General features: G+C 42.5%; 1 protein-coding gene across 5 annotated transcripts in view; it reads right to left on the bottom strand.

The window, feature by feature from the left end:
* Window positions 1–22028, bottom strand: part of ARHGAP26 (Rho GTPase activating protein 26) — a 475515-nt gene that overhangs the window by 290210 nt on the left and 163277 nt on the right. For all 5 annotated transcript variants that reach the window (XM_070374544.1, XM_005904294.3, XM_070374543.1 and 2 more), the window contains exons 10-11: window positions 20442–20536; window positions 2748–2826 (exon numbers count right to left, since the gene is read on the bottom strand). In XM_070374544.1, coding sequence (XP_070230645.1) covers window positions 2748–2826; window positions 20442–20536 — 174 coding nt within the window. The remainder of the gene's footprint in view (window positions 1–2747; window positions 2827–20441; window positions 20537–22028) is intronic.

The following is a 22028-nucleotide window of genomic DNA, read 5'->3' as shown; positions in this document are numbered from 1 at the left end:
GAGGGAGGCGGGGAGACTTAAAGTGCAGTGTGTGAAGCAATTTAAGAACTCCAGCTTATTGGAGGGAACACACACACACACACACATCTACCCACCCCAAAGTGGGCTTTTCGTTCATACAAAGAATAGTATGCCCCAACAGGATTTTTCTTTCTGGGTATTTCCTGCCCTATGAGTTAAGAATCATTTAAGAAAGTCACAGAAATCAATGAAAAAATTAACAGGATTCTTAGAAGGAATTTGACATTTTATCTCTATTAAAAATGAAAACCAAAGACATTTAGGGCTAGATACAGGTTCCAATGCTAGCTCTGCACTGTGGTGGAAACTGTTAACCACCCCACAGTTTCTGTTCTTCCCCCTTGAAGTGGTAAGATCCCCTGGGCACTGCAGCCATGGCTGCCTATGCTCAGCCTACTTTTCTCATGCTCCTTTGTAGATGAATGTGGCCATATAATTATTTAGGGGGCTGTGGAAGTGGGGTATGCATCTTCCGGATCCCAGATGCTCTCATTTCCATTATCTGGCTGAAAAATGGAAGTGAATGGAACATGGAAAGCCATGGATTGAGGATGGCACTGATACCGATCAGGATTCATAGCCTTTCCCAATCAATAGAAATTGAGTAGAGGCCAGACAAGAAATTCACGCAAGGTTTTAAGGGCCCCAGGGCAGCTAGCAGGGGAACGAGAACAAGTAACAGCTTCCCTTACTTGCTCCCTGAGGAGGTGGGAGATGGCTCCTTATATGCAGTGAGGGTGGAGGTGTGTTGAGGGATTGGGCTGGAGGGGTGGCTTAGGTGGTTCTCTCACCCCTTAGGTGGTAGTGTGTGCAGGGGGCATGTGCAGTACCCTGCTTTTGCTCCCAAATCCCTGCTTTTGCTAGTTGTTCTTCAAAAGTGGCAGTCAGGTCTTCTGGTCTGTTTGTATCTTTTGCCCAGAATCTGCCCCAACTAAGCCAGCACTCAGTTATTTTTAGTCCCTTATAGTTTCTTTGTATTCTGTTGTTGGAGGACAGGTTTGTCCAGGTGCAAGCATTGCAGGAAAAGGTCCCAGGTTCCAGTCTGTCTCAGCAAAATGACCCTGTTAGGTATAGACTGCTCACTTCTGAGCTCCATGAGAGAAATAAACTTCTATTTTATTTAAGCTTTTGTACTTTGAAGTCTCTTTGTTATAGCAACCTAGCCTGTGCCCTACTAATAATAGCCACTTACTATCTATACAACTTGGGGTAAGTTATTTAACCTCTTCTAAGCCTCAGTTTCCTCATCTGTGAAACAGAATCATAACATTTAGTTTGTTAGGTACTAAGAGGTTAAGAGATGCCATGTGTCAAATCTGTGCCTTACAGACACACACACACAAAAGCTCAATTAATGGTAGGTGATAACAGCAGAGATGAAGACTACTTAGGAAAGGCTGCTTTGAAAAGCCTGTGACATCAAGCACCTACTGTGCTCCCAAAGCCCTGAAGGTAGAAATGTGTATCTGCTTTTGAGAGAGCTATCAAAAGTTATCAGTAACAGAGTATTCAGGGAAAATCAGGGGTATCCTGTATTTCATTTAGTCCAGGAGAAGAACTAAGATATGTTTATTTAATTAACTAGGTTTAGCAAACTGCACCTAAATCTTTCAACAGTTTTTTAAATCTTGCTCTGTATTATTAAATGTGATACAAATACTAGTTATTTGTCTATACTTAGTTGACTATAATGAGTTCCATGTTTGGACACAAAATATCTCAGTAGAAAATGACATTAATCAATACAGATCACCTAACCAGAGCAAGCTGAGAAAGAGACACACAACTGAACTGGAATCATCTGTATTGCACACCCCGTGTGATGCACAGCTCTACAGTCAATGCACGCTATGCCTGCCTCATGTCCCTTACACACATTTCCCTTTTTTGACAGTGCCTTTGTATGTGATAATTATTGGCCCAGTTATTGGCCCTCTGACAGTGTGGATTCTTTTTATCTTTTACTGGTGGGACATGGTCAGACTGTACTCTTAACGACTTCTGTAACCTTGAGATTTGCTGAGTACTGGAGCTGAGATCCTTGGCCCCAAGTTAAGATGACTACTCTGACTCTAGGGACTTCCCCAAGGTTCTTCCGTGGGTTTTACATGTCACAAGATGCAGGAAAACCACAAGATTACATCACCTAGCAGAGACAAGCACCTCTGAAACAGGAGGATAGATCACATTTTAGGCTTAACTCCTTTCGTGGATCATGGTAATCTCATCAGTTACAGTGGGATGTGAACCAGGTATAGCAATGGGAAGCTGAACCAGAGGGTGATGACAAGATTCTGCATCAATTGCATACACTTTTATCATCATTTAATCTATTAAAATGGATCTGAAGTAATGCTCTGGACTGCACTTTGTGGCAGTATCGATGAGTATTCTGTAAGTCAAACTGACGGTGCCTCCCTCTAAGAGTCCTCTGGGCATTACAACTGCCTTGGTGAAGGGGGGTCTCTGGTCTGATGTGGCGTCATGCAGGACCCATACCTTAGACTGAGAGGCCAAAGCTTCAGAACTGCATCCACACAAAAGCAATATCAATATCCAGGAACATTAGTTCAGGAATAAAAAAGATAAAAATAAAAAGCCCCTCTGGTACACTGATCTCGAGAGCCCAAGGTTTTATTTAGAGCAAAAGCAAAAACTGCTGCACTAAGGAAGCAAAACAACTCGAGACCTTTATTCTTGCTCTACTTCCCTGAATTGTTACTTACAGGTTCCCTGCCATCCATGGCTTCCATCCAGAGCCTTCGGTCCTCTTCAGACAATGCCTGCATGGTGATAACCCCGGGCCTATGGAGAAACAAGGACATGTAAACCAGTGCCACAGATGAAGGTGTGTCTTAAAGAAACACCCATGGAACCGAGGGAAAGGCTACTAGGGTTAATGGCGTGCAGAGAGACAGGCGCCCCTCAGCTCTTCAGAGCCACCTTCCAGCCTCAGAAAGCAAAGCCATCACCCCAAATCCCTCTCAGTAAGCCCACTTCCCTCAGGAAGGTGGCAGGAAACACCACCAGGACTCTACATACAGGACTCTACATACAGCTAAGTACACAGAGGAGTCAAGTGATTCCCTTCAGCCTTGTTTATTCTTTGAGATCATATTCGTTCCTGTCTCCCAAAATGCTACCAGAGTGTTTGACTCCAAGTAGGGGTACAATAAACTCCTCCCTGGTGGCTTAGTGGTAATAAATCTACCTGCCAATGCAGGAGACTTGGGTTCGATCCCTGGGTCAGGAAGATTCCCTGGAGAATGGAATTCTTGCCTGGGAAAGTCCATGGACAGAAGAGCCTGGCGGGCTACAGTCCATGGGTTTGCAAAAGAGTTGGACACGATTTAGCGACTAACCAACATCAAAAACTGAAGAGAATTATTGGACTCAATAAAAAGAGATGGAACATCCAAGTGGAGGGATCCTGGTCTAATATCTAATGGGCATTATACTTATGACTATATTAAATGTACACACTAGTTTCAAATGAATCTTTAGCACAGCAGGAACTAAATGCATTCTTTATGTGCATTAGCTCTTTTCACTCTCTCCCTGAAATATTCTTGCTCTTTCAAACTGAGCAAAGACCCTCCAGAAAGCATGCACATGATATCGAATAATGTTTGTTGTGTACCCCTAACAGATGTCACACAAGAGGGGTGCACCACAAAAAGGAACTTGGGAGAAAGGATTACAAGCTCTCTAGGCTCATTAAGACAGGAGTTCTTGACTTAGGGTCCAAGGATGGGCCCCAAAGAGTCTATGAGCCACCCTCCCTCCTCCAAATGTTTGTGCCTTTTTTTTGGACAAATAATTCAAACTGCCTATCAGATTATGAAAGGACACTGCAACCCATAAAAAGTTAAGAATTAATGACTCAAATCCTCATCTTTAAAGTTTGAGAAAGCCTAAAAGGAAGGCAGAGATCCACTGAGCAAGAATTAAGTCTGCAGCACTGCTCAGGATCACAGAAGGTACAGTGGACACACACACGAACTCCATGATGCCTTGCACAGCACAAGTCTGGGTCCACAAACACCTAAGCCTATTTATTCAATCCACTTATAGTCGCTGTTCTAGCTGCTCCTGGCTTATTTCCACAGTTTCAATGAACATGCTAGGTCTACTTATATTGAACATATTTTAAACATCACATTTGTTTTCATTCATCCTTCCTCAACATCTCCAAAGAAAAAAAGTTTTCAAAGCATGGAAGCATGGTGGCTGAGAGGTAAAGAATCTGCCTACAAATGCAGGAGACATGGGTTGGATCTCTGGTCCGGGAAGATCACATACGTTGTGCAGCAACTGAGTCCACGCACCACAACTACTGAGCCTGTGCTCTAGAACAGTGAGCTGCCACTACCGAGCGCACATACAACAACTACTGAAGCCTGCGTGCCTAGAGACTATGCTCAGTAACAAGAGAAGCCACCACGATGAGAAGCCCAGGCATTGCAACTAGAGAGTAGCCCCTACTCTCTGCAAACAGAGAAAAGCCCACACAGCAATGAAGACTTACTACACAAAAAAAAAAAAAAAAAACATATCTAGGGGAGGCTGGGAATGAGGGGCACTGGGGAGGGAGTGTTAGTGTGGGAGGCGGTGAACGAGAGGGTTGGGGCAGGGAGAGGAAAAAAGACCAGGCGGGAGTAGCAGGAGAGGCGGGGTGTGTGCAAGTGGCTGGGGGTAAGCAGGTGGATGACAGGCAGGCGATGGGACAGAAGCTATTCCCAAGAGGGCAGTCACTCTTTGGTAGGTCACACTGGGTGCTAGTACCTAGACCCAGTGACTCAAAAGGCACAGTGATTTACTGCACAGGCCAGGGAACTCCTTCGTCTTCTCCCACCATTGTCAGCCCATCTAGTGTGCCTGACCCGCTGCGTATCTGCAGACTGCTGGCAGCTGCGGCCCTGTGGCTGGGGCTTGGTGGACTGATTCTACTCTTTCAGTTTAAAGCCACATACAAAGCTTTAATAGCTTTGAGATGAAAAGTCTACGAAGCTGCAGTCCGCTGTGGAACTCTCCAGTCCCTGAGCCTGAAACTCTTTTTTGAGTGTTGCTGTCAGTGTTGTTGTGCCTGGACATCAGGCATCCCCTTGGCATAGAGGTACCCAGCCCGGCCCTGCCTCACTGAACTTGCACTTCTGTGCTGTGCCTGAGAACTTGAATTTTAACCATCTTCTCGGGTGATCCTGAGGCACCTCTTCCCACACAGACAGCCCATTTTTCCTTCATGTTCTCCCCACACTGGAGAGCAAAGACACTCTACTCTCCACACTGGGGAAAAGCTACTCTCTACACACCAAAGTATCTCAGTTCATTTCCTGCTAGGTGTTCATCAGCAAACAGTGAAACCACAATAGCTTCCTAGCAGACCAAGATCTCAGGGACCTTGCAGATGTCACATCAACTTCATGGCAAACAGTGTGAAATTTCCACCCAGAGTCACAAAGAGGAAGTTCAAACAAACTCAGACGCTATTAAGGGTGGGCCACTTGGCATTAGTAACCAGGCAAGTCAACAGGATTTGTTTTTATTTCACGAAAAAATATCAAAAGATAAATTCTTTTCCACGTGTGATTTTGTTCTTTTTTTTGGAGGGATGGGGTGACATAAAGCTGAATAGATTTAACACACTTGATACTAATCCTATCACCCCAAGTTCAGAAAACTTTCTCTCAGCCTCAGGTATGTTCACATCTGGATCACAGTATTATACTATCCTTTCTAGCCATCTAGAAAACACTCACTTGGCTTCAAGTTTTCTTTTCCCTTATTACAATTTAAACCACTATTACACAAATCTCTTATGTCTGTAATTCCTAGAACCAAGGTAAATGGGTCAACTTTATTTTGGAAACAAGTAGTCACTTCCTTTCCATATTCTATGCCCCTGCTAGCCACCATCCCTCAAAACAAAAGAAACTGAGCAAAACTCTCAATGACCCTACACATTCCATGCCAGTCCCGATAAGACAGTACACTTTCATTCAGGTATCAATTTAGTTCATGTGTGAAATGCATCTGGCTTTTCATAACAAAAGTGGAAAGATAAAGAGGGAAAGAGACAGAGGACTCATGAGGTAGGAGTGTGGAATGAGGGAAGGAAAATATGACACAATAAAAGGAAAATGGAGTAAATGATCAGAGGTCTTTTCAGCTCTGCAAATAACTGTGGTCCTCAGATACAGAGAACAAACTAGCAGGTACCAGAGGGGAGATAAGGGAGAGGAGGGACAAAATAGGTGAAGGGAATTAAGACATACAAGTGGCCAAATAAGTTGTAGGGATGTTATGTACGGCACAAGAAATATAGTCAATATTTTATAATAACTTTGTATGGTGTGTAGTCTATAAAAAAATCACTGTGTTGTACACCTGAAACAAAATTAATATTTTAAGTCAATTATACATCAATTAAAAAAATAACTGTGACCCCCATCAAACAATAATAAAACTACAATAATAATAACCCAACTCTGTGTGCCAGATAGTGTGTTAAGCACTATATAGTAATTAATTCATTTCATCTTCACAACTACATCATGAGGGAGGGATATTCTCATTATCCCATTTAGCAGATGAGAAAACCAAGGCACAAACAGGTTAAGTACTTTGTCCCCAGTTACAGAGCCAGGAACCAAACCACACAGTCTAATGCTTTGCCCTCAAGAACAAAGCTATGGGAAACATGGAGGTACTGCAGCCGCCAGAAAGCTTCTGTTGGCCATCAGAAGGGACGAGACCCTCCTGCAAGGCCTTAGTGAGCTCCTGCCTAGGGTTAAATGAGGTCGAATGATTAAGAGCTCTGTGAAACCTAAAGTGCTTTATAAAGATGAGGGCTCAGAACACCACTCTAGGCAAACAGTCAGTTCAAAAACAGGAATCCAATGACGACCAGTGTGACTGTGGTTTACATTCTATAGCAGTGGGTGTCCACATTTTTTTTTGCCTAAAAATATCCAAGAGATGGAAAGGCAATGAGCTTTGCATTTTGCAGAAGAACACAAAAAGCACTAATCATAAAAAATAAGGATAAATTTGGACTTCGCCAAAATAAAAGAACGTCCAGTTGTCAAAAGATACTAAGAGAGTAAAAGATACTACTGGGGGAGTAAGAGAAGGTGTCTGTAATTTTTATCTCCAATGAGACAAACATCCAGAATATGCAAAGAATGTCAACAAATAAGAAAAAAAAGAACTAACAACCCAATTAATAAAATGGATGAAAGACCTTCATAAAACAGGACACACAAAGGGCCACAAACATAAGAAACAGAAGGGAACGTGATGGCACATCAGGGAAATGCAGTTAAGACCACAGTGAAATAAACACCCTTCTGAATGGAAAGCATTCAAAAGACCACCAATAACAAGTACTGGCAAGAATGCAGTACTTGGAACTCTCATCCACTGCTGATGGGAGAGCAAAGTGATAAAACCACTTTGGAAATATCTATTAAAATTAAACCTATGCCTTATGATCTAGCAGTTCTTCCTCTAGTTATATACCCAAGAGAAATGAGCACATATCTACCAAAAAACACATTTGAGAATACTCAGGTTTATTCACAATAGCCAGGTTTTGCAACAAGAAGACAAATATTCATTCACAAGACAATAAGCTGTTGTATATTTAAAATAATGGAACACCACAAGCAATAAAAAAGACCAACTACTGTTACATGCAACAACATGAATAAATCTCATAGAAATAATAATGAGGGAAAGAAGCTAGATGCAAAAGACTACCGACAGTGGGATTTCATTTATACAATGTTCAAATTCTTGAAAAGTCCTGTGCTGGGAGAAACCAGAACAGTGATTTCGTCTTAGAGAAGAAGTATGGGCAGTGATTAGGAAGGTGCCCAAGAAAACCTGCCAGAGTGACAGAAGTGTTCTATAACTTGACCTAGGTGGTCACACAGGTATGTGGGAGGATGTGTCTGTGTGTGCACAGTCATTAAGATATAGACTTAAGATTTATGCATTTTATTCTGATTATAACTCAATAAAAAAAATGTTTTTAAATACCAAAGATATACCACTTGTCAACTAACCTTACTTGCCATTCTGACTTTAGTGCTTGCTAGCAGACAAGTAATTGAATGACTCTATGTTATTCTTTAAAAAACAGACAATAAGAGTACCTAGCTCATGTGGTGGTCATGAAGGCTAAGTGAACTATGTATAAGGCATTTCAAAATGTCAGACACAACGTAAGTGGTCCAAAAAGTAGTTGTTATCACAGGAGCAAATGAGCAGCAGGTCAGTGGAGGGAACAGATGACAAGTGTTGGGTAGTGTCCAAATTATGGGAGGAGAAGGGCAGATTAAAAAGGGAAAGAAAGAGTCACAGGTGCTTCTGATACACATGATCCCCACCCCCCCAAACACTGTCACATACCACTGAAAAATCACACCTCTACCACAGCCAAGGGCTGACATACAGGCTCTGAGATCATGGCCATTTCCTTCTTCCTCCTGAGTAAAAGTGGCCTACTTCCCCCTTTTGGACTTAATGTCTGATCATTGATAAGGGGTCTTCAGCAAATCCTAGAAAACCTGACAGAGTGTTCCCACTACCCACCAGAGGACAGAACAAATGATTTATAATCCTTTCTAGAGTTCAATCCTAAAATTCTACTTCAAATACAGTACCTCCTGTTCACTCTGAACAAGTCCTTGGTTGGTGCTCTATCTGGATCCTCTTAAGACGCATGAATAAGGATGTGCAATTTTCTAAGCACTTTGCCTCTCACACTACTGGGGTGATGCAGAAAATAGTTATTCACCTATCAAAAGGCAAACTGCTACCCACCACCTTATCTCCTTTCAACTCTGGTCTCCACAAAGGGTCCACGTAAAGTAATACATCATTTATTCGCACATCCAGGAACCTGGGACCACTCATGTCAGGTCACAGCTTTCTGATTCCAGGGTTGCTGGACAGCCTTCCTACTCTAATCTTATTCCTGAATCTGAGTCAACAACGGTGATCTCAGTGGCTTGGCAATTCACCCACTTCCTACTGGACCAGGAGATGCTATTACTAACTCACTCCACCCCACTGAAACACACTCAGAATCTAACAGTACTTATCTTTCTACACTGACCTCCAAAGATCTAGGGCTTACTCATTCATAAGACTATAAATCTTCTGCTGTCAAGAGTTCATTCCCCAGGTTCTATCCACAGTACTGCACATATAAGGGTTAAACTCCGAGTAAAAGGACTGTGGCATCCACAGAAACACATGTTCTCACAGCCTGTGCACAAAACCTGCCTCACTGTGCCTAGATAGAAAGACAGAGGAAAACGATGAAGGTCTAGAGAAGAGGTTGCCAGTCACAGGTAAAGAGAGACACATGAGTGCCAAAGGAAGTGGTCTTTGCCTTTAAAGTGCTACTGGCAAAACTGATCCTTAACTGTTCCTTGGCAATTACAAGCATGCAAGGTTTCAGCAGATCTTCATGTTACCAAACATATGGCAGATCTTCAGTACACAAACTTATGGACAAAGCAGAATAATCCTGGAGAATGACATCTCTTCCGTGTATATGTGAGATTACAGAGTCAAATATGTACAGAGACCAGACAAGTAAGCAAAATGAGGAAAACTGGATAAGAGTCTTCCCTGCCCCAAGGAAAACAGATGTGGTCTCATTTACCTTAAAATGCGCAGCTCATTATTTTTTTTTTTTTTTTTCTAATTTTATTTTATTTTTAAACTTTACATAATTGTATTAGTTTTGCCAAATATCAAGTCACAGAAACAAAAGGGGTTTCCCTCTATGGGAAAAACAACAGCACAAATGCAAGGCAAAATGGCAGCTGTCCCCTGTCACCATGGTGGGGGACATCAGGGCATGGTGGAGATTGTCACAAAGTAGAAAGCACATGCCCCACCTAAACGAGGCATGTGCCATTCAGCTCTACAGACAGCTGGCACGTGGGAAGTCAGGGTCAGTGTTTACACATCTTTCCCATTTTCAAATGTTGCCTCAAACACTATTCAAGCCAAATTGAACATCTACGGACTGCCAGCCTGCGATTCTGGGGTCTGTGTTGGTCCTTCTCTGCCTCTCCCTACCCGAGCTCCATCCCAAGGCATCCCCACATGTTACAATGCATCTCGTGCCCTGGGACTAACAACGATGCATGTCTGCATTCTCGATGTGCCTCACAGTCCAACTGAGCAGAGTCTTTCCAGTTCATTAACGAAAGGGGAACTGGGGATACTTGCCCATTTTTTTCCAATATGAGGACTCAGTGCCATCACAGAAGGGCAACATTCATCTACTATATTCATCTACCATTCAAAAACGTATGAATCTGCACAATTTGCATGTTCTGAGATAAATAACCATTGGCGGTCCTTGTGCATTACATATGCTTGCACATGAGAAAAATACACACGCCAGAGTAACCTGCAGTGGGCTACAGGTGAGAAAAGACAGACGTGAGGGAGAAACCAGACACTGCAAACAGCGGCCCGCCAACTGCAGCTAAGGTTTACTGTTTACTATGGGCCGAGCACTGGGCTAAGGGTGTGGCTAGCACTATCATTTGTTCCTCGCAGTGAAGTAGGTACTTTCATTATACTTCTTTTAAAAAATTGAGGCTCAGAAATGACTTGCACAATCTTCAACTGGTAGGCAACGGCAAAGCCTCACCTTGAAAGCCCAGTCTGCCTGACTCTAAAGCAAGGCCCATCCGTGAAGCTCAACACTGTACTGCCCCCACCCCAAGCAGGGAGTATCTGTGCCCTGGGATCCAAGGTGACCGTTTCCTCAGGAGGACGGAGGGAAGGGGGAGAAGGCACTTCTTTCTCTCTATCTCTCTCTCTGGAGAAAGGAAACAGGAGAAGGAGGAAAGGACTTCCTCCACACACACCCCCACCCCCACATACACAAATACACGTACAGCCCTTGAGAAATTTTCAGAAGCAGGCTTCTAATCAATTATTTAGAAAGGATATGATCCTAATGAGTGAATGAATCATAACCTACCATAGCCTATGGCACTGAGCTCCTGGGAGGAGAGGTCCTAAAATAATCAGGACCATAGCAAAGATAACAGTCTACAGAGGAATACTGCCAATCGCTTCGGATAATTTCCTTACATTTTTACTTTAAAGGAGAATGAAGTCATGAAACATCAGGAAGCCCAGACAAAGACATCTTTGGCACAGTAAGTTACACGGTCTTTAATGAAACATACTGACTGAGTGCCAGTTATGCACCACAGGCACCACGGACCGAAGAGTAAGCAGATCTCAACACACACCACCAGCAGAAAGCATTGCCAGGAAGAATAACCCTCAGGGGGAATGCAAACGCTTGTTATTTTGATAACAACCTACGAAAAAATATTCTAATTCTAAAAATCTTCTAGGTCATTTATCAATCCTTCTTAGTATTCTATCTCATGATGAACAGACACACAGGTAAGTGGAGTTTATACACTGAACTGTCTCCTTTCTTCAGACTCATATAATAGCAAAATTTTGGTTTTTAAAAACTAAACTCATTTTATACTTAGAAATTAGCAAATAAACTGGTATATTCAATCAATAAAATTCCAAATTTCACCATGTAGACTAAAGAACAGAAACAGGATTAAGTAATAGAAATAAAATAAATACGGTTGCCTTACTTCATACCACAATTCATTAACCAGCACATCCCATTCTTACTTAAACCAGAATCAAACAGCAAATACGCTCTCATTTAACTTTTTAAAAAGGAAAAGAAAAAAAAAAAAACAGCAATTTAAAAAATACACAACGTCTAAAGATTCTAAGAACTTCTCAACTAGCTTATTTTATGAAACAGTCAAGGAGCAATTCAGAAAGTACAATATTTCTCCCCACTCTACCCCCACCCAAATCATGGAAGTCAGAGCAGGAGAACACCCTCTGAGGAAGGAAAAAGCCATTTCCTCCCCGAAATGTCAACGGCATTGAGACCGGCACTCTAACCAACCAGCAGGAAGGCAAAATCAAATATTATTTCAAACAAGGGGTGAGAAGGGGAGGGGAGGGGAAGTTTGAAACCAGGAAAAATGGATTCATCTGCTGCAGAAGATAAAGGCAGACTGCACCAAAAGGGAAAAGCAGAAATGCCTGGTTCTCAGCACAAACTGAACAGTCCCAATCACTCATCTGTTTTTAACACCAGCCTCGAATAAGCTGTCCCTGAAGCAAAGAGCCTGACACATGAGTTCAGAAAGTAAGGTAAAATGCACTGTTCAAACAGAGGCTGCACTCACTGAGCATGCTTGCTTCTGCAGGAAAGTGGGTATGAAGTGATCCATCACAGAAGGGTGGGAAGGAAGGAATTTCTAGGGAAAGAATGAGTCATTTAGAATGCCTTTCCTTTAAGAGGTAATATTCACATGATGGTTTCTTCTACAGAAACACACGTCACACACACACCACTGACTACTAAATGTCAGTGTAGAAAGGACAGCTAATTTTCCACTGGACCAGCTAACACTTATAATACGTATACAACACTGCCATCTAGAGGCTGAGCACTGAAACAAAGTCTGTTACATAAGATGATCCTTTTTGGAAAACACAGTCTTACACTCGCAAAACATCACAAAGACACGCAAACGAATGCACGCACACACACCACATTCCAAACTAGAAGAGTATTATTTTAACTTAAAAGTAGTATCGTATGGCTTCCTTTCGAGAGCATAAATTGGAAAGAAGGGCTTAAACCTTTTATCTTGTATAGGAAATATATATAAATAATAGATTATCACATATAGTTTGAAAATAGATTCTTCCTCCTGTACACATATACCCTTAAAGTACCTGTATTCACTCTCAACTTATAGAAGACTTGAAAGGTAGGTATGCCATCAAAATGAAACAGGCTCAAAGAAATACCTCCTAACACTAAGGTACACTGTAAGAACAATGAAGTCCCAGGTTTTAGGATAGAGAGCAAACTTCAGAGAAAGAACCTCTTCCAACAGAGAACTACATCAGGGAAGAATATTACAGTATTCCATTTTCAAAATAATCTTACAAGGTAGGTATGATTAGCCCCATCTTACAGAAGTGGTTAATCCACCAGTCCAGACTCACACAGCCAGTAAGAGGCAGATCCCAAATTCCAACTGAGGGCTGCTTTGACTTTTTACCTGCATCACGCAGCCTTCTGTAAAAATATACTAAGGGTGGTGACTCATTAGAAGGTTGGGGTAGATTATTCAGATCTTCCATTAATCTTTCTAGCTGTCACTATTCTTTCTTTAACCAATTTCCCATTCTTCTGGGGTTCTGTCCTACCTATACAGAAATGGAGATTATGTTTAAACTTGCCCAAGCTTCAGTTTAAATATCAACTAACATGATTCAGTTCCCATAATCTCTTACATAGTAATTCACCGAAGTCCCAAAGGAAAGAACAAAATAATCTAACTCTGAAAGTGCATTACTATAAAAAACAAAATTGAACTACAAGCACACAGTACTGCACTAAAAGCTGAACGAAGTAATGTTATTCTGCCTCTGGGAGCAAATTACCTGAGACGGATAGTTAGAATTGAACAGAGTTATATAAAACATAACTAACTGAACAACTAGCCAATACAAAGGAAAGCCTGTACAACGTGCAAATACCTAGTGCATGGTGGGACGCGAGGACAGAGTTCACGGTGGGTGTGACATGCCAGGCTAGGGCTGCTTGACAGGAAAGCTGTCTCTATCTACCTATTCATGGAAAGCTCACAGAAGGAGGACTGTGAATGTGGTTTGCAAGAAAAATGAGATGATGACTCTTAAGAAGGAAAGTCCAATAGATTCATACTGCTTCATTAAACTTTGTTATCTCCATGGTCAGTAGAGTCTCCAGCAGTTAGTTATGGCTAATAAATGAGGAGGGGGAGGGGGAGAAGAGAGGAAATGAAAATTCAAAGCCTTCTAATTATGCCATCACTCTCTGTAAGACTGGAAGGGTGAAGTCCCCCTGTGAGTTACACCTTCCTCATAGCTTTTTCGGAGAAGGCAATGGCACCCCACTCCGGTACTCTTGCCTGGAAAATCCCATGGACAGAGGAGCCTGGTAGGCTGCAGTCCATGGGGTCGCTAAGAGTCGGACATGACTGAGCGACTTCACTTTCACTTTTCACTTTCATGCATTGGAGAAGGAAATGGCAAGCCACTCCAGTGTTCTTGCCTGGAGAATCCCAGGGACGGGGGAGCGTGGTGGGCTGCTGTCTCGGACACAACTGAAGCGACTTAGCAGCAGCAGAAGCAGCAGCATAGCATTTTGATCCTCCAAGTTTGCTGAACACTCAGTATACTGGTATTTATACCTCCAGTTGCACGAATGTGTTTGCCATTCTACAATCAGTGCTAAGTAAGACCCATGAAGGCAAGGACTATGCTTGTCTTGGTCCCCATGACACCCCTAGTGCCCAGTAACCTGTGATCCTAATAAGTTCTCCGGTTCTGCCCACCTCTGGAGAGAAGGTGGGAATGGGGCATGCAACACTCCACACAATATCTTCAAATGTATGGACTTCTGTTGGGGTCAGCTAGTCCTGGAAAACATAAAGCATTCTAATTGTTTCCTTTCCTCCAAGTATAAACACCACTCCTCAAGAGACTACACTGATTCAATGCATCAAAAAGAAGTCTTTTGTTTCTATTATTTTCCATATGGTTTATGGCTCCTTCCGGAAAACATTTGAGAGAAAATACCCATGTATCACATACATTTGTGAGATATCTCTTTAAAATAAACAAATGCAGAGATGCTGAGAGATGACTACCACCATGATTCTTCAGCTTAAACAAGTATTTTCCCTACATCTGCTCATTAATTTCCATAAGACGCTGCATGGTAGAGTTAATTATTCAAAGTAACTAAAGACAGATAATGCCAAGTATCACATGCCACTACCCCTAACAGCTGCCTTTAGACAAACTCATTTTTTACTCAGAAATTTTACATTAAATTCACTCAAAAAGAGTTAACACAATTTAAAGAGAAAAAAAATCTATTTTTTATTATATTAACCAATGTAACATATAAACTTTCAAATGTTCAATTCTACAGCAAGGTAATACAAAGGCACCAAAGAATGCCTTTTTATTAAGGTATAAGAAATAATGATTTTTCAAATACTAAGGAAGATAATGTATGTAAAAGGGTGGTTTTGTGAAATGGAGCTCCTTATCAATGGGATTGTTCAAGGAATGTGTACTGGGCCACCCATCTAAAAGGTTGTAGGGGCCTATCATGGCTGCCTCCTTGCGAGAATCCCTCTTATCCAATACTGTATTGGTTTGCTCGGGCTGCTATAACAAAGGCCCCCAAAGTGAGTGACATGAATAACAGAAAAGTATTATCTCACAGGTCTAGAGGCTAGAAGCTCGAGACCAAAATGTCAGCAAGTGGGTTCCTTTTGCAGTACGTAAAGGAGAAGCTTTTCCATGCCTTTGTCCTAGCTGCTGGTGGTATGCTAGCAATCTCTGGCATCCCCTGGCTCAAAGAGACATCACCCTGATCTCTGCCTTCATGTTCACATGGCATTCTCCCTGTGTACATGTCTGGCTCTGTGTCCAAATTACCCCTTTCTATCAGGACACTAGTCAGACTGAATTAGAGCCCACCCTAATCTAATCACCTCATTCTAACTTGACTACATCTACAAATACTCTATCTCCAAACAATTTTTGTTGTCAGACACTGGAGATCAGAATTTCAGCATTATGAACTTGTCGGGTATACAACCTAACCCATAACAAGTACCTTCTGGGAAAATAAGATATTCTTCTTCAGAGCAAGTTGTGGTAACACCCACAACTACTACAAGTCACACACTCATTTAAGGCCACACAGATTCTTAGATGTAAGAATTAAAAGTAGCTTTCTGAAATGTATTCACAGTATTAAGGAGGATCTTTGACACAAAAAGTTCAAGAGGTATAAATCTAAATCCCTAAACTCTGAATTAATCCTCAATTTGATTTCCAACTCATTCATAGGTCAGAGTTACAACAGTTCTTCCTAGAGGACAGAAGTGTCAGGGATTAATCCCTTTTTGGCAGAATTTGAGGGTTAACGAACTGGCAGCAATGCCCTGGGATGCAGTGCAAACATTCTACTGACAAATGGCGCCAGCGCTTGGATCTCTTACTCATGCCAGTCTCCTTAGACGAACAGAAATGTAAATCGTCAGGAATAAGAGGCAAAAGAAGAGTGTACACAGCATTCACGGAACACCTCCTGTGTGCCTCATTAAACCGTTAGCCATGTGAGGACTTTCTGAAGAGCACAGAGTAGGAGATACGGGAACAGAAGTGTGTGTGCTGCTTTTTGTTCAACCACCATTAGTTTACACACCAAACGCCAAAAACGAGAGTGAGAAAGCACTCCTCAGATTTCACAGTCAGCAAGGAGACTGCTCAGCAGCGGCCCCAAGATCCAAGTACAGACAGCCCTAGGCTCCTCACTCGAAAACGCTTCTAAAACACCCTGAGTTCTGAGGCAGCAAAAGTGCCCTCAGTTCAACTCCCACCTGAACCTTGGGTAAGACTCACCCTCTAAACTGCAGATCCCTCCTCAGTAACATGAGACACTTGGAGCACAAGTCTCCCTGGGCTGGGTGAGGATTACATGAAATTACATGAAGTGTTCAGCTCCAGAAAGTACTCTCTGACTGCTGTCTCCTCCACAGTTAACTAAAAGACTGGGTTTTATTGTGGGTTTTACTGTTGCTTTATTCCTAATACTCTATATCAGAGACTGCTGATCATCTTTTCTACTAGCTATATTCTCCTCCATCAAGCCAAGAATTAAGCTCCTTAGTAAAGGAGCCTGAGTTGTTTTGTTTTGTTTTACTGTTGCTTGTTTTTAACAAGGAAAATGCTTTGGTGCACTCTGAGAACACTATACTAGGATATGCCTGCCCTTTAATACACCAGTTGTGACCAAGAAGAGAGGACAACAGAAGACCTTATTCAGAAAGTGGACTTCAGGGTCCCTCTTGCAGAAAGGTAGACTGTGTAGGTCTGGGGCAGGAACAAGAAGCTGCAGTTCTCACAAGCACCCCTGTGGATGTTGAGAGTGGGCGGTTCTCACCACACAGTAAGAGACACTGGTATCTTCAACTCACAACACTCACCTCCTAGAACATCACTTCCTAAAGGCTACAGTTTCAGCTACACAATGACATGAAATATCAGCGCTGAGCCTAAAGGATAAAAGTAGTCAATCTTCAAACCCCACAACTTCACATATTCTAAGTCAAATAAGTCACACTTTAGCATACAGTAATATCTTCATAGAATAAAACATTAATAGCTACTACATAAATGTTAATCTGTGCTACATACTCTGGGAACATTCTAAAACCTCATGCTGCTAAAGGTAACCATTCCCTCACTGACTTTCACATTTCCTAGGTGCTAAACTTGCATTTCACCCCTTTGCTTCTCCAACTCAGCAGGCAGAAGCCAAGAAGTCTGTGGAAGGTTGCAAAGACAGCAGGACAGCTAGCAGCATCCCTGCCTTGCTAAAGCACACTGGTGGAAAAAGAGGGGTGCAGGCGTCTTCCAGAGAACAGGACTCTATGCAGAGTTCTCAGGGATGCCTCCCCTGAGCACATGCAAATGCCTTTCCCTCTCACCTGTTTCTTCCTGGATGTGGGGGGAAAATGCAGAAAGATGCTAAAGAAAATAGTGCCAATGGTAACCTCATCTTTGAGACCAAAGATGACGACCTGTGTAGAAAATGGAGAGAAGGTGGCTCATGGATGTCCTGTGTTCTTTCAGGTGATGGCCAGTCGAGTGCAACCACGAGAGGAGACAGAAGGGACTCCAGTAAACCACTTTTCTTATATTCAAGGGTGCTAGAAACAGGATGCCTGGAACACCACATAGACCACGTGGGAAAACACCAGCATCATCCAGGAGGCAGAAGTGGCTGGAGAGGAGAGTCCGGACTCTGACCTTTGTTAGAGTTTCTGCACCAAAGGCAAGGCAGGGCCAGGTCAACTGTTTAGGACTGGCTAGTTTGAATAACTTCACAGGTGCTAAGCTGTGAGAGCAGTCCCTAGGGGCCTGGTTCCTGGCCCTGGATGGTTCAGGCAGAGGAATATTGCCTCCTGGGGTGCTGGGGCCAGTGGAGGCAGCGTGGCTGTGGACCAGGAGTCCACATGTCAGTGGTACTCCCCAGGTTCAGCCCTCAGATGACTCCAAAAACCGGCCTGCCCTGAATTGGGCAGGCTCTCCCCAGGCAGAACAGCATCACAATACACTGAACATTAAAAACACAAATAATACAACAGAACCCTCTACTCCCTTCCTGTTTATTAAGAGGAGATTCAGCAGCCTCATTCTGAACCACAACTGAAACCTCTCCATGTCACGCCAAGGAAACCAGAGGCGATGACTTAAAAGAAATGGACTTCCCAAATACACTCAGTATGTTGAATGTGACACATTTGCTCTCGGCTTATAATTGAGATGTGCAAAGCTTTTCTGGCCTAACACAGGGGGAAGGTGGTAGGAAGTGTTGGCAAGGGTGGAAATGAGATGGAGGAACCATGGTGAGTTTTAATTGCCTAAAAAGCAACTCTTTACAACTTCTGGGAAACTTCTGAAGAAGAAAATGACTCAGCTTCAGAAAGTGTCACTGACCTCATTTCCAAAATAACAAGAGCTGCAATGCAGGGCATGCCCTTGTTCAAGGAGCCCTACATATAGATCACCATCTCTGGGAACTATTCAGCTGACCAGGATCACACAACAGGGCTCCTTTCCACACAAACACATCCACTAATCCATTTTTCATGGACGTCAACAAATATGAATTCTTACAAATTCCAAACTTGTAATAGAGAAGAGAGATGCCTACAAGGGCTCAAAGCATCCAGATGTAGGATTTGTTTAAAGTCAAGAATAATCTTAGTTTGCGGTGTACTTTTCACAATCCCCCTTTGCTACCCCAATTCAACCTACTCCTCCATACAGCCCTTCTCCATTCCCTTCCCCTCACAACCCACACATAGCAAACAACTACGGTACTCGCTTTTCTTTACAAATTATATTTATTCCTCTGCATTTAGATGCTAGCTTTTGAAATATCAAGTCAGATAACCATGAGGGACATGCTAATTAATAACTAATAACAACTCATTGATGAACATTTATTATTTGCTACTCTGCCAAGCATTTTATATGCCTTATCTTCTTGAATCCTAACCATTCCAGGAACTAGGTATTATGACCATCTTCACTTTCCAGAGAAGGAAATCAAGGCCTCTAAAGATTAAGTGACTTGCCCAAAGTCATATGCTACTAAGCAAAATTTTACTAAGTCAAAATTTAGATCTGGGTTTCCTGACTTGAGAGTCAAAAGTATAGTAACTAGACTGCTAATGAGACATGGTTGGTTTCCACAAATGTCCAATTTAGGCTACATGGGCATACTCTCTCCAAAGGCACGCTATCAGCCTCAGGGGCCACACTGCAGGGACACATCGCTCCACAGGAAGGCATTTCACCCCCTGGCGGCACACGGAGCAGAACACGCCAGGTGGTACCCTCGCTCCAGATCCTTTAGAGCTGTCATGAAGTGGCCACAGGCAAATGTCTCAGGGAAGTTAGAAGTACTGGCCTGACAAAATGTGTACCTTTTTCTTTTTTTTTTAATAAAGGGGAGAAATTAAACAGCATGACAAGAGAATCATGCTGAGATCTAAGCATCTTTGTGCTAGCACTGCTGATCTTGAATAGACAGCTTAAATGAGCTTAACTCATGGCGTTCATTCAAAGAATTAACCTGTTGCCAAGTACAGTGTCTCAAAGAACTGGAATGCTGTCAAACGAGCTTAACATCATGAAATGGTACAACTTAATGAGATTCTATAAATCTCGAGGAACACAACACAGAGCTTCCTCTCCAAAGACTGATTTCACAAATGGGGTGTTTTCTTTCTTGGGTGCATACACACAATGGTAAGCAAAATGCTGTAACTAAAAGCCCCTTTTTGAATTGAGTAGAACTTCTACTTTTCCCTTTACCTAACTCCTTTTGAATCATTTCATAAAAATTCTAAGTAAAAAATCTCATATAGTTGATACAATTGTGCTAATTAGATCTCTTTAAACATAAATTCACCCTCCTGAGACCTAACACACATTCTTAAGAAGGAAGCCCTGACATTAAAAGAAAACCAACCAGGGCCTCAGTGCCAAATGTAAAGCACAGGGGTAGAGATACTGATTCCTACAAACGAGCAATTGGCCTCTATTTTAAATGGAGGAATGGAGATGGGAAAGAGGGGGTAAAAAACCAGAATGTTCTGACTAGATGGGAAAGGTAAGAAATTCAAATTCAGCAATATTTGTTTCTCAGAAAAAGTGTGACAACTGCTCACCTGTCTACTGCTTCGACGTCAAAGCAAAATCTCTTCTCAATGGAGTCTGTTTTCCGCCGTGTGCAGGATTTGAGGGTGACTGATTCATCTTCTCCCTGTTGGGAAGACACAGACAGTCAAAATGAGGCCAGAACTCGGGCCATGCTCCTCTCCTGGACAAAGATGCCACATAAACAGGAGTGATCATTTCATCCTCTAAGACCTGAGTATTCAGGACCACAGGAGGTTGGTCACCAACTTCCTCAGGCCAGAGCCTCATGCAGATAAAATCTGTGAGCCATGTTTTACTTGGAGCCCAGCATCTGAGTATTGATAGATTATGATGGTATATATAGCAGCAACACATGCTAGATTAAACTCTTGTTGGTATTGTTTTAAATAAGTTTAATCTGCAGGTTTGATAAGAGTTGAAACAAGACGACCTTGAGGTCCTCCTTCCAATTCTGAACTTCTATGATCTTGGTTCAATGGTCACTTCTCACTAAAAACATTCCTGCAAATACACCAGACATGCTCACATAGCACCATGTACCCCGCTCCTTCCCTCATAGCACTGATCACAGCTGAGATCTGCTGCTGCCCAAAGGATGATTCAAATAATGTCTCTCTCCTCATTAGGCTGCAAGTTCCCTGAGGGCACGTACTAAGCCTATTTTTTGCTTGCCCTTGGGTCCCCAGAGACCAAACAGTCCCTGGAACAGAGTAGGTGTGCAATGAATATGTTTTAACAGCTTTTTCAATGGCACCCCATTCCAGTACTTCTGCCTGGAAAATCCCATGGACGGAGGAGCCTGGTGGGCTGCAGTCCATGGGGTCGCTAGAATCGGACACGACTGAGCGACTTCACTTTCACTTTTCACTTTCATGCATTGGAGAAGGAAATGGCAACCCACTCCAGTGTTCTTGCCTGGAGAATCCCAGGGACGGGGAAGCCTGGTGGGCTGCCGTCTCTGGGGTCGCACAGAGTTGGACACGACTGAATCGACTTAGCAGCAGCAGCAGCATATTTAAAGTATGTACTTTCTTATTGAAGTATACTTGATTTACAATGTTGTGTTAATTTCTGCTGTACAGCAAAGTCACTCAGTTATTTGCATACACATTCTTTTTCAGTTCTTTTCCATTATGGTTTATCAAGGATACTGACTATAGATCCCTGTGATATACAATAGGACCTTGTTTATCCATCCTATCACTCAGTCAGGTCTGACTCATTGTGACCCTATGAACAGTAGCCTTCCAGGCTCCTCTGTCCATGGAATTCTCTAGGCAAGATACTGGAATGGGTAGCCATTCCCTTCTCCAGGGGATCTTGAGTATAATTTTTAATGTATAATATATTGCATATGTTTAAGTAAACAACTTATGAGTTTTGACATCTGTATACATCCATGAAATCACCAACATAATCAAGGTAATGAACATTTCCATCAGCCCACAAGTTTCCTTGTGAGTCCCTTTGTAATCCATCAGCCCTCCACCCAGTCCATTCCCAGGCAAACACTGAATCTGTTCTGCCACTACAAATTAGTTTGAATGCTCTGTAACTGTATACAAATGGAATGCCCTTTTATGCCAGACTTCTTT

Source organism: Bos mutus, chromosome 7 (assembly GCF_027580195.1).
Source record: "Bos mutus isolate GX-2022 chromosome 7, NWIPB_WYAK_1.1, whole genome shotgun sequence".
NCBI lineage: Eukaryota > Metazoa > Chordata > Mammalia > Artiodactyla > Bovidae > Bos > Bos mutus.
This window is presented reverse-complemented; position numbering and strand designations above follow the sequence as displayed.